Below are 12,575 nucleotides of genomic sequence, written 5' to 3'. Positions count from 1 at the left end.
CGCTGGCGCTGCTACTAACTAACACCCGTGGGACACTTTGTGAGTACTTTATATTTGAAATCTGAATGTTTATATATACGGAAATCTTGTAAATGCAGCGAGCACAAAAAACAGGGCAAAGTTTCTGCATGACTGTCATGATAATCATCATGGCAGTCATGTTCCAGGGCTAGTAAAAACCTAACAGTGGAATATCTATATAATGAAACTATATGCATAATAGAGCGCGGTCTACATGAAATGCTATCTACGTTTCATAACACAGTGACGTCAAGTTGTATAGTTATCCCATTCTGACCTGAGATCAGATTCATACGAGGTTTCCACTAGGACACACACTGGTCTGATTAACCCATTCTGACCTGAGATCAGATTCTAGAAATGTCAGTCGCTCTTCGATTTTTCAAAAAATAGCAGACCTACAAGCTCGTATCGCGCCACTCGGTGGCGCGATATGAGCTTGTAGATCTGCTATTTTTCAATGGCTAAAGCATAACATGATGCTGACACCAAAATGGGTGCCCGTTCAGAATGGGTTAAACCAGTAAGACGCTATGAGGGTGAGAAGCGACCTCAAGGTCGCGTGCTCTCATCCGCCTGGGTGACAGCAGACTGCTGGGTGAGCGCTGGCGCTTTGGCATGGGGCGGTCAGCTCAACATATTGAATGAATTCTGTACTGGCCATATATGGAGCGTGTCTTGAGTGTACAGGGTTTGATGAGGTCAGATCAACATATGGAATGTCAGAACAGGTCAGCTCCATATATGGAGATCTAAGGGTGGCAGCGGGGGGCAGTGTCTTGAGTATACAGGGTTTGATGAGATCTGGCCATATATATATGGAGCGTGTCTTGTCTTGAGTGTACAGGGTTTGATGAGGTCAGATCAACATAATGGAATGACAGAACAGGTCAGCTCCATATATGGAGATCTAAGGGTGGCAGCGGGAACTCAGTCTTTGACTGAGCCTATGTCTAAATATATTGATTTACAGATCAAACAGTTGGTATCCAACCTTCCGTCTTTTGTTAAAGTCACCGCAGGCTTTTTAACCCATTCTGACCGGGCACCCATTTTGGTGTCAGCATCATGTCGTGCTTTAGCTATTTAAAAATAGCAGATCTACGAATTTTTTTAGAATCTGATCTCAGGTCAGAATGGGTCAATCAGACCAATGTGTGTCCAGTGGAAACCTCATATGAATCTGATCTCAGGTCAGAATGGGTTAAATAGATTAGATGCTGTGCAGGACACAGTGAGCTCTGATTCTCTGTGTGCTGTACATGCTCCATAAAGAGGGCTTTGAGGCCTCCTTGGTTTATCCTACTAAAAATGCGCCACGTCTCTGCGTACGTGTGTGTGCGTACGTGTGTGCGTACGTGTGTGTGCGTACGTGTGTGTGCGTACGTGTGTGTGCGTACGTGTGTGTGCGTACGTGTGTGTGCGTACGTGTGTGTGCGTACGTGTGTGTACGTACGTGTGTGTACGTTTGTAATGCACGCAACTCGAGAACCGTTTGACCCACCGACTTCACATTCGACCCACGGTTCTCCAGAACCACCACAAACGGCTCTGGCCAGGCTCTGCCAGTGGGCCTAATGAGGCCAACTCCTTTCACCTGGGCCAGGCTCTGCCAGTGGGCCTAATGAGGCCAACTCCTTTCACCTGGGCCAGGCTCTGCCAGTGGGCCTAATGAGGCCAACTCCTTTCACCTGGGCCAGGCTCTGCCAGTGGGCCTAATGAGGCCAACTCCTTTCACCTGGGCCAGGCTCTACCAGTGGGCCTAATGAGGCCAACTCCTTTCACCTGGGCCAGGCTCTGCCAGTGGGCCTAATGAGGCCAACTCCTTTCACCTGTGCAATTTCCAGCCTCTGCCTCAGCCAATTGAGGCTCAACCAATCAGATCTGCCAGTGGGCGAATTGATTGCCAAGTACACTTTTCAGTTTGCAGTCTTCACACACACACACACACACACACACACACACACACACACACACACACACACACACAGGCACACACACAGGCACATACACACACACACAGATCTCCATGTGGGACACCGGCTGACAGTTAAAACGGGTGCTATAAATTATGACAACGTAAATCATTAGGCATCGTTTGAATCTAGAGCATGTCTGAAATAAATGTCAGAGTTGAAATCGACATGTAAATATGAAATAAATGCTTAAACATGTAGCTGGTGTAATGTTCCACAGAAGTGAACCTTTCAAGCCTGTTTTCTCAACTCGCTGTTTCTCTGCAAGGCAAACTGGTGGGTCAAACTAAACAACCAATATGTCATTTGGAAGCTATGATTCCCTGCTTTCATATGACATGAAAAAACGAAAATGGAAAATAATCCAATTGACTTCGTCTCGGCCACATGCGTTGCCGGTTAAGACACATTGGCTGGTTAAGACTCACCATGTGGCTTCTCTGTGAGGTTAGTGTCAGGTTAGGGTTTGTGGTATAGGGTGTAGGGTGTCCCTGTGAGGTTAGTGTCAGGTTAGGGTTTGTGGTGTAGGGTGTAGGGTGTCCCTGTGAGGTTAGTGTCAGGTTAGGGTTTGTGGTATAGGGTGTAGGGTGATCCCTGTGAGGTTAGTGTCAGGTTAGGGTTTGTGGTATAGGGTGTAGGGTGATCCCTGTGAGGTTAGTGTCAGGTTAGGGTTTGTGGTATAGGGTGTAGGGTGATCCCTGTGAGGTTAGTGTCAGGTTAGGGTATGTGGTATAGGGTGTAGGGTGTTCCCTGTGAGGTTAGTGTCAGGTTAGGGTATGTGGTATAGGGTGTAGGGTGTTCCCTGTGAGGTTAGTGTCAGGTTAGGGTTTGTGGTATAGGGTGTAGGGTGTCCCTGTGAGGTTAGTGTCAGGTTAGGGTATGTGGTATAGGGTGTAGGGTGATCCCTGTGAGGTTAGTGTCAGGTTAGGGTATGTGGTATAGGGTGTAGGGTGATCCCTGTGAGGTTAGTGTCAGGTTAGGGTATGTGGTATAGGGTGTAGGGTGTCCCTGTGAGGTTAGTGTGAGGTTAGGTTTTGTGGTATAGGGTGTAGGGTGATCCCTGTGAGGTTAGTGTCAGGTTAGGGTTTGTGGTGTAGGGTGTAGGGTGATCCCTGTGAGGTTAGTGTCAGGTTAGGGTTTGTGGTATAGGGTGTAGGGTGATCCCTGTGAGGTTAGTGTCAGGTTAGGGTTTGTGGTATAGGGTTTAGGGTGATCCCTGTGAGGTTAGTGTCAGGTTAGGGTTTGTGGTATAGGGTGTAGGGTGATCCCTGTGAGGTTAGTGTCAGGTTAGGGTTTGTGGTATAGGGTGTAGGGTGATCCCTGTGAGGTTAGTGTCAGGTTAGGGTTTGTGGTATAGGGTGTAGGGTGTTCCCTGTGAGGTTAGTGTCAGGTTAGGGTATGTGGTATAGGGTTTAGGGTGATCCCTGTGAGGTTAGTGTCAGGTTAGGGTTTGTGGTATAGGGTGATCCCTGTGAGGTTAGTGTCAGGTTAGGGTTTGTGGTATAGGGTGTAGGGTGATCCCTGTGAGGTTAGGGTCAGGTTAGGGTTTGTGGTATAGGGTTTAGGGTGATCCCTGTGAGGTTAGGGTCAGGTTAGGGTTTGTGGTATAGGGTGTAGGGTGATCCCTGTGAGGTTAGTGTCAGGTTAGGGTTTGTGGTATAGGGTGTAGGGTGATCCCTGTGAGGTTAGGGTCAGGTTAGGGTTTGTGGTATAGGGTGTAGGGTGATCCCTGTGAGGTTAGTGTCAGGTTAGGGTTTGTGGTATAGGGTGTAGGGTGATCCCTGTGAGGTTAGGGTTTGTGGTATAGGGTGTAGGGTGATCCCTGTGAGGTTAGGGTTTGTGGTGTAGGGTGTAGGGTGATCCCTGTGAGGTTAGTGTCAGGTTAGGGTTTGTGGTATAGGGTGTAGGGTGTTCCCTGTGAGGTTAGTGTCAGGTTAGGGTTTGTGGTATAGGGTGTAGGGTGTTCCCTGTGAGGTTAGTGTCAGGTTAGGGTTTGTGGTATAGGGTGTCGGACTAATGCCTGTCAGTCACGGTCTGCCTGACCCAACCCTACAACCCCATGCACCCACCACCCCCACCCCCAGCTCACTCAGATCAGCCAACACAGGGCGGCTGGCAGAAACTTTAGTAAAATAGACGGTCCACACATCTGAGACTCTTCTCCCTTCTCTAAAACACCCTGGACAGCGCTCCACACGTTCCAAATTCTCCCTTCTGGCTCCAAAACTATGGAATGAACTTCCAATTGCAATCAGAACTGCAGACTCACTCCCAATGTTGTCGTGGACGGGTCCCCACTTCAGCCACTCCCACATTCCTTTCCATCTCTCAGTGCTTGCCTGCACACACCTGCTCACACAGCTCTCTCATCAGCCCAACAGTGCCACGCCCCGGGCCCTTTCACACCTGAGGACACTTCTGCAATCAACCCACCACCTATAAAACACACTGTCAGGTTATACTTTGTCGCTTTTGTGTTTGGTCTTGGATTTATGCTTTGTACCTAGTGGACTCTTTGCGTTTTTGGACCCTTTGATACATTTACTGCCTGCATTCATTCATTGTAAGCTTTTCATTTTTTAAAGATATTTTTTTTTGCGGCTTACGCCTTTTATTGGTTTTTGAAGGGACAGACAGTAGGCTGACAGGAAACGGGAGAGAGATGGGGGGATGACATGCAGTAAAGGCCGTGTCGGGCTCGGGAGTCGAACCCGCGGCACACTGCGACTGGATTACCAGTCGGGTGCCCAGACGGTTACAGCGCGGCCTGGGCCAGCTTTGCATTTTTGAACTGCTGTTCTTCGCTGCTGTTCTTTATTTGCCTGCATATTTGTCTTTGTAAGTTTTGCATTTTGGACTGCTGTTATACTGCCTGCAATTTGCTGTAAGAATTGCTATTTTTCTGTTATTAAATTCTGAAATGTACTCTTTCTATACTGTGGCTTTGCATTTGGGTTCAATCTAAACCTCACCCATGACACTTCAGACTCCATCTTAGCCCGTAGCACTTGCCCTAGCCTCGACAAGCTTAACCCATTCTGACCTGAGATCAGATTCATGCGAGGTTTCCACTGGACACACACTGGTCTGACGAACCCATTCTGACCTGAGATCAGATTCTAAAAATGTCAGTCGTTCTTCGATTTTTCAAAAAATAGCAGACCTACAAGCTCGTATCGCGCCACTCGGTGGCGCGATATGAGCTTGTAGATCTGCTATTTTTAAATAGCTAAAGCATGACATGATGCTGACACCAAAATGGGTGCCCGGTCAGAATGGGTTAAATAGTATTTTATGTAGACATAGCACTCTATAGTGTGTATACTCATAGCTTCATTACAGATATTCTATTGTTAGACGGATATTAGGTTCTTAATTGCTTATGATCATTGATGACTTTCTATGTATATGATGTACTACCATGTGTTGTCCTTGTTTACTGTAAGACGTTCTGGATGAAGAGAATCTGATGAATGCCTAAATTGTAAATTGTAAGACGTCATATGATTGATCTCAGAATATGAGAGAAAGACATACAGTCACAGAGAGAGAGAGAGAATAACTGCTTAGCATAGGCCTGCACTCGTGTACACGCACACATGCACGCACGCACGAGCATGCACGCACGTACACGCACGCGCGCACACACACACACACACACACACACACATACACTTTGCCGAGCTATTGTTGCCTAGCAACACTCGTAATGTTGGTGCCCATGGCAACAATGAGTCTGTCTGTGTTTCACTGTCCTTCATCTGTCTCTCTCACTGCCTGTCTCACTGTCTGTCCCCCTATCTCTGTATGTCCCTCTATCTCTCACTGTCTGTCCCCCTATCTCTGTCTGTCCCTCTATCTCTGTCTGTCTGTCCCCCTATCTCTGTCTGTCCCTCTATCTCTGTCTGTCTGTCCCCCTATCTCTGTGTGTCCCTCTATCTCTCTCTGTCTGTCCCCCTATCTCTGTCTGTCCCTCTATCTCTCACTGTCTGTCCCTCTATCTCTCTCTGTGTGTGTCTGACTGCCTGTCTCTCCTCTTTTTGGCAAAGAGCCAAATTACGTCAGTTATAGAGGGAGGGATTCCTTCAGAGAGAGAGACAGAGAGAGAGAGAGAGAGAGAGAGAGAGAGAGAGTGTGTGTGTGTGTGTGTGTGTGTGTGTGTGTGTGTGTGTGTGTGTGTGTGTGTGTGTGTGTGTGTGTGTGTGTGTGTGTGTGTGTGTGTGTGTGTGTGTGTGTGTGTGTGTGTGTGCGTGCAAGCGTGGGTGGGTGGGTGCGTGCATGTGTGTGTCTGCGCGCCTGTGTGTGAGAGAGAGAGAGGGGGGAGAGAGATAGAGGGGGAAGAGAGAGAGAGAGAGAGAGAGAGAGAGAGAGAGAGAGAGAGAGGGGGGAGAGAGAGAGCGGTCGGTCGAGAGCGGTCGGTCGAGGTAGATAAAAAGCAGAGAGAGAGACAGCGGGCGGTCGAGGTAGATAAACAGCAAAAGGTTCAGTTCGAGGTGTTGGGAGGAATGTGAACGTCGTCTTCATCTTTAGTGCAGAAGAAGAAAATATCGTTATTTGGGCGCTTTTCTATTGGCTGACAAGAGGATCCTAAAAGCATGGAACGAGGAGATCCGATTGGCTGACAGTGTGGATAAGATACTCGTTAATGTAATGAAGAAAGAAGACTCCGGACTGGAGGCGTTTTCTGTTTATTTATTTTTAAAACGAGCTGTTGTTTTTAACGAGCTTGTTAAAAAAAACGCGTGGATTTATATCGTTAAGAGAAGCTGGTCCTAACGAGCTCGTTAGTCCGTTCTGTTTACGGCTGACTTAACGAGGATAATTAACGATTATTCTGCTCCAGCGGTTTGGGTTTGATTGACACGAGAGCAGAGTTTTGAGGACCGTTCAGCTTATTCATTTCATAAACATCGACTGGATCATTTTATGAATTTTTTATGACTCCTGGTAGATCGGAAGGATCTGATTGGTGGAAAACGGATATATTTGTTTAAACCAAACATTTTATTATAGATTTATTGTTACTATTGATTTATCAGATTGACTGACAGGCTACATAGCTACTGTGTGATGTGTGAGCGTGGGTGTGAGTGTCAGTTTTTAGAAAAAGCTTTTCACTAAATACATTTTTATTCATACATATTCTTCACCTCTTGATACCCCCCCACGCACACACGCACGCGCACACACACACACACACACACACACACACACACACACACACACACACACACACACACACACACACACACACACACACACACACACACACACACACACACACACACACACGTAAAGTGGTTTATGTAATCTGTGTGTCTCTTGCGACCATCTTAACAACCCCCCCCCCCCCTTTTGTCTGCTCTCGCGATATATCCTCTAAGTGTGTGTGTGTGTGTGTGTGTGTGTGTGTGTGTGTGTGTGTGTGTGTGTGTGTGTGTCTGTGTGTGTGTGTGTGTGTGTGTGTGTGTGTGTGTGAGAGAGACTGTGTGAGAGAGAGAGATAGTTAGTTAAGCAGTATTAATGATGTAATTAGCCAGTAATTTCGTTAGTAATGGTGTCGTGAGTCAGTGATGGTGATGGTTGAGTCAGGTTGGTGGTGTTAAACAGGAGTCAGTGATGGTTGAGTCAGGTTGGTGGTGTTAAACAGGAGTCAGTGATGGTTGAGTCAGGTTGGTGGTGTTAAACAGGAGTCAGTGATGTTTTTATAAAGGTCGGTGGTGTTAAACAGGAGTCAGTGATGTTTTTATAAAGGTCGTGGTGTTAAACAGGAGTCAGTGATGTTTTTATAAAGGTCGTGGTGTTAAACAGGAGTCAGTGATGTTTTTATAAAGGTCGTGGTGTTAAACAGGAGTCAGTGATGTTTTTATAAAGGTCGTGGTGTTAAACAGGAGTCAGTGATGTTTTTATAAAGGTCGTGGTGTTAAACAGGAGTCAGTGATGTTTTTATAAAGGTCGTGGTGTTAAACAGGAGTCAGTGATGTTTTTATAAAGGTCGTGGTGTTATTGTTAACTTTATAAAAGGAAGTCAGCCAGTGATGTTTGTGTCGGTTTGGTACGCAAAGAAAATGGGACGACGATTCATAAACAACGTGAGAAAAGCCAAGAGACACAGACAGAGAATGGTAGGATATCTATCTATCTATCTATATCTATGTCTGTCTGTCTGTCTGTCTGTCTGTCTGTCTGTCTGTCTGTCTGTCTGTCTGTCTGTCTGTCATATTCTGAATCCCCATTTTTTAGTTGTATTAGTTTTATACATACTGTCTAATAGTTTTATATATTATATAAAGCAGTGCTTATAAAGGTGGGATTCTGGAACCCTCAGGGTTCCTTGAAGGGGTTCCAAATTGAACCCTTTAAATTAAACAGGTCTGTAACTCTGAGGGTGTACAAATAGAGTTTCATTTGTCTAAGACTAAGGCAAAAACAGCAATATGTTTCTCTTGCATTTCAACAGTGAAATGGAAACATTAGCATTCATTCACAGAGCTCAGTCTCAGAGCAGCCACAGTGAGTGAGCTTTAATTAATTCAAAGAGAAACCCAAGCAGATGTTACACTTACAACCCCCCCCCCCCAGATGTTACAACCCCCCAGATGTAATAGTAGTAATGGACAATTACTACTTCCGGTTCACCGGGTCAACTTTTGGGGTCTTCAAAATAAAGCATTGCGGCTGAAGGGCTTGGCATTGAAAGGAGCACAACCTTGCCAATATATTGATCTTTCTGTGTGGTTGCGTGCGCGCGCGCAAATATGTAGGTTAATGTGGGAGTGAATGCTTCCTCCTTACCATTGGCTGATTGGTTGAGGTCCAACGTATGGAGACTGGCCCCTCCCCACAGGGACCAGCAGCTGTTTCTATAGAGAGTAACCATGGCAACCATGATAAGATACTGTCTCTCTCTCTCTGCCTGTCTCTCTCTCTCTGCCTGTCTCTCTCTCTCTCTATATATATATATCTCTCTCTCTCTCTCTCTCTCTCTCTCTCTCTCTCTCTCTCTCTATCTGCCTGTCTCTCTCTATCTCTCTCTCTCTTTCTCTATCTGCCTGTCTCTCTCTCTCTCTCTCTCTATCTGCCTGTCTCTCTCTCTCTCTCTCTCTCTCTCTCTGCCTGTCTCTCTCTCTCTCTATATATATATATATATATATCTCTCTCTCTCTCTCTCTCTCTCTCTCTCTCTATCTGCCTGTCTCTCTCTATCTCTCTCTCTCTCTCTATCTGCCTGTCTCTCTCTCTCTCCAGATGAACGGTTCTGAAGCAGAGTTGGAATACGAAGAAATCACACTAGAGAGGGTGAGACAGGCATGCACACACACACACACACACACACACACACACACACACACACACACACACACACACACAGTCACACACAGGCGCACGCACGCACAAAGTCATAGTCCTACAGTATAATGTGTGTGTGTGTGTGTGTGTGTGTGTGTGTGTGTGTGTTAAAGGGTAACTCAGGTCTAGGGTTCTCCATAGCAGGAGGAATAGATAATCCTCACATCGGAGACGATCCATCAATCTTCATCACTAAGATCATCCAGAGTGGAGCAGCAGCTCAGGATGGAAGACTGAGGTATATCTATCCATCTGTCTGTCCGTCCGTCCGTCCGTCCGTCCGTCCGTCCGTCCGTCCGTCCGTCCGTCCATCCATCTATCTATCTATCTATCTATCTATCACATATAAACAGCTAAATCATCTATATATACATCTATCTCTATAGATTGTGGAACAGTTGTCTGGCTATGTAGGACTAGTTTGTTACTGACATCACTTCCTGCTTTGTTTCCAAGTGGTAACAGCAGCATACTGCCTTTTCCTGCCAATGCTTGATATGATAATATAGTCGAATTGTGGAATATGATAAATGTGACAGATGCAAAGTGTATTTTCCACCCAATACTTTCACCAGTGAGTGACGTCAGTGGGTTAGGGCAGGGGTTCTCAACCTGGGGGTCATGGCCCCTCGGGGGCCAACACGTTCTGAAATTATTTTGGGGTGTATTGGTGTCGGTAGAGTTTTGAATGTCGCGTATGGGGTTCTTGTAAGACCGTCCTCACATCCTGTTACATCACTTCCTGCAGAGTGAAACAACAGCTGTGAACAACAGCATGGTATTAGTCTCGTGTAGAAACTATTCCACAATCTCCGAATGCGAATAGAGTCTGGAATTACACCTCCCCAAAGCCCAGTAAGGAAGCTGCCATTACCCAATTTCCAAATATTGTTTCACGAAACAATATTTTAAAATATATTTACATTTTTTCTACACATTCACTGTATATTGTACTCATGAGGATCACAGCGTCCGTTGCTCCAGACTGTATGACGATGAGGCAACAGTCTGGCAACGCAAGACTATATTGGTCAATGACGTTTAACCCATTCTGACCTGAGATCAGATTCATACGAGGTTTCCGCCGGACACACACTGGTCTGATGAACCCATTCTGACCTGAGATCAGATTCTAAAAAATAGCTAAAGCATAACATGATGCTAACACCAAAATGGGTGCCCGGTCAGAATGGGTTAATGTCAATGACCTCACTACCTGTTACATCCCTTCCTGCAGAGTGAACGACAGCATCGTATTGGTCAACGACGTGGACGTGCGTGAGGTCACGCACTCCGTCGCCGTGGAGGCGCTGAAAGAGGCGGGGCCTGTGGTCAGGCTGTATGTGTTGAGGAGGCGTGGCCTCGCCGACCGTGTGACCACCATCAAACTCATCAAAGGACCCAAAGGTGTGTGTGTGCGTGTGTGTGTGCGTGTGTGTGTGTGTGCGTGTGTGTGTGTGTGTGTGCGTGTGTGTGTGTGTGTGTGTGTGTGTGTGCGTGTGTGTGTGTGTGTGTGCGTGTGTGTGTGTGTGCGTGTGTGTGTGTGTGCGTGTGTGTGTGTGTGTGTGCGTGTGTGTGTGTGTGTGTGTGTGCGTGTGTGTGTGTGTGTGTGTGTGTGTGTGTGTGTGTGTGTGTGTGTGTGCGTGTGTGTGTGTGTGACTAAGATTGTTTGTGGTAGCCGTTGCATTATGTTTGCGTGCATTTGGATGCTACTTGAAATTCGCTTACAATGTATTTAACATGCCTATACTTATCATATACTAAGCAGTAGCCTGACTGTTACAATGTATTCAACATGCCTATACTTATCATATACTAAGCAGTAGCCTGACTGTGACAGGAATGTTGGACAATATTGGAAAGGTGATTATTAGGAAAGCCAGACAATAATGTTAGTTAGACCATATTGTTGGCTGCTAGGAGCGTCACGGAAAAAGTGAAACTAAGTGCCACTAAGTGACACTTAGGGCAAGTATATATTTTTAATGCACTTGTCTGGAAAGATGTATTAGTTGTCCCGACAAGTCTTAACCCATTCTGACCGGGCACCCATTTTGGCGTTGGCATCATGTTATGCTTTATCTATTGAAAAATAGCAGATCTACAAGCTCATATCGCGCCACCGAGTGGCGCGATACGAGCTTGTAGGTCTGCTATTTTTGAAAAATCGAAGAGCGACTGACATTTCTAGAATCTGATCTCAGGTCAGAATGGGTTCATCAGACCAGTGTGTGTCCGGTGGAAACCTCGTATGAATCTGATCTCAGGTCAGAATGGGTTAAAGCTGCTATAAGTCATATAATGTCAAAATTGTAATGACTTTTCTTTTCTTTTTTTTTGTATTCAGAAAGCCAACAATGGGTAGAACGCTCCCCCCAAAAAATGTAGTCTCTGTGAAACATCTAGGGGCCACAATCTGCATTCAAAGATCTTTCTAGAAGCTTTGTCATTGTTTTGGGAACATTCTACCCATTGCTGGCTGTCTCAATACCAACAAAAAGTCACAAGTCATTTGACATATTACTGCTTATAGCAGCTTTAACCCATTCTGACCTGAGATCAGATTCTAAAAATGTCTATTACATCCTGACAGTTTCATTATTAACCCATTCTGACCTGAGATCAGATTCTAAAAGTGTCTTCGATTTTTCAAAAATAGCAGACCTACAAGCTCGTATCGCGCCACTCGGTGGCGCGATATGAGCTTGTAGATCTGCTATTTTTCAATAGATAAAGCATAACATGATGCTAACACCAAAATGGGTGCCCGGTCAGAATGGGTTAATGTCAAGTGCTGTATTAATGTATATTATATTATTCAGGTTTAGGGTTCAGTATCGCGGGCGGTTTGGGGAACCAACACGTTCTAGTGAATATTAATGTATATTATTATATTATACAGGTTTAGGGTTCAGTATCGCGGGCGGCTTGGGGAACCAACACGTTCTAGTGAATATTAATGTATATTATTATATTATACAGGTTTAGGGTTCAGTATCGCGGGCGGCATGGGGAACCAACACGTTCTAGTGAATATTAATGTATATTATTATATTATACAGGTTTAGGGTTCAGTATCGCGGGCGGCTTGGGGAACCAACACGTTCCAGTGAATATTAATGTATATTATTATATTATACAGGTTTAGGGTTCAGTATCGCGGGCGGCTTGGGGAACCAACACGTTCTAGTGAATATGAATGTATATTATTATATTATACAGGTTTAG

The 12,575-nt window shown here is 45.6% G+C and overlaps 1 protein-coding gene across 1 annotated transcript in view; it reads left to right on the top strand.

Annotated features, from left to right (window-relative positions):
• dlg4b (discs, large homolog 4b) overlaps positions 1-12,575 on the top strand; it is a gene marked incomplete at both ends in the record, with an annotated part of 47,566 nt that overhangs the window by 17,545 nt on the left and 17,446 nt on the right. The window contains 3 exons of the mRNA XM_083789597.1: positions 9,246-9,296; positions 9,461-9,585; positions 10,585-10,754. Of these exons, the coding sequence (XP_083645723.1) occupies positions 9,246-9,296; positions 9,461-9,585; positions 10,585-10,754 (346 nt within the window). The remainder of the gene's footprint in view (positions 1-9,245; positions 9,297-9,460; positions 9,586-10,584; positions 10,755-12,575) is intronic.

Source organism: Protomyctophum parallelum (assembly GCF_964188405.1).
Source record: "Protomyctophum parallelum genome assembly, chromosome: 18".
NCBI classification, from domain to species: Eukaryota; Metazoa; Chordata; class Actinopteri; order Myctophiformes; family Myctophidae; genus Protomyctophum; species Protomyctophum parallelum.
This window is presented reverse-complemented; position numbering and strand designations above follow the sequence as displayed.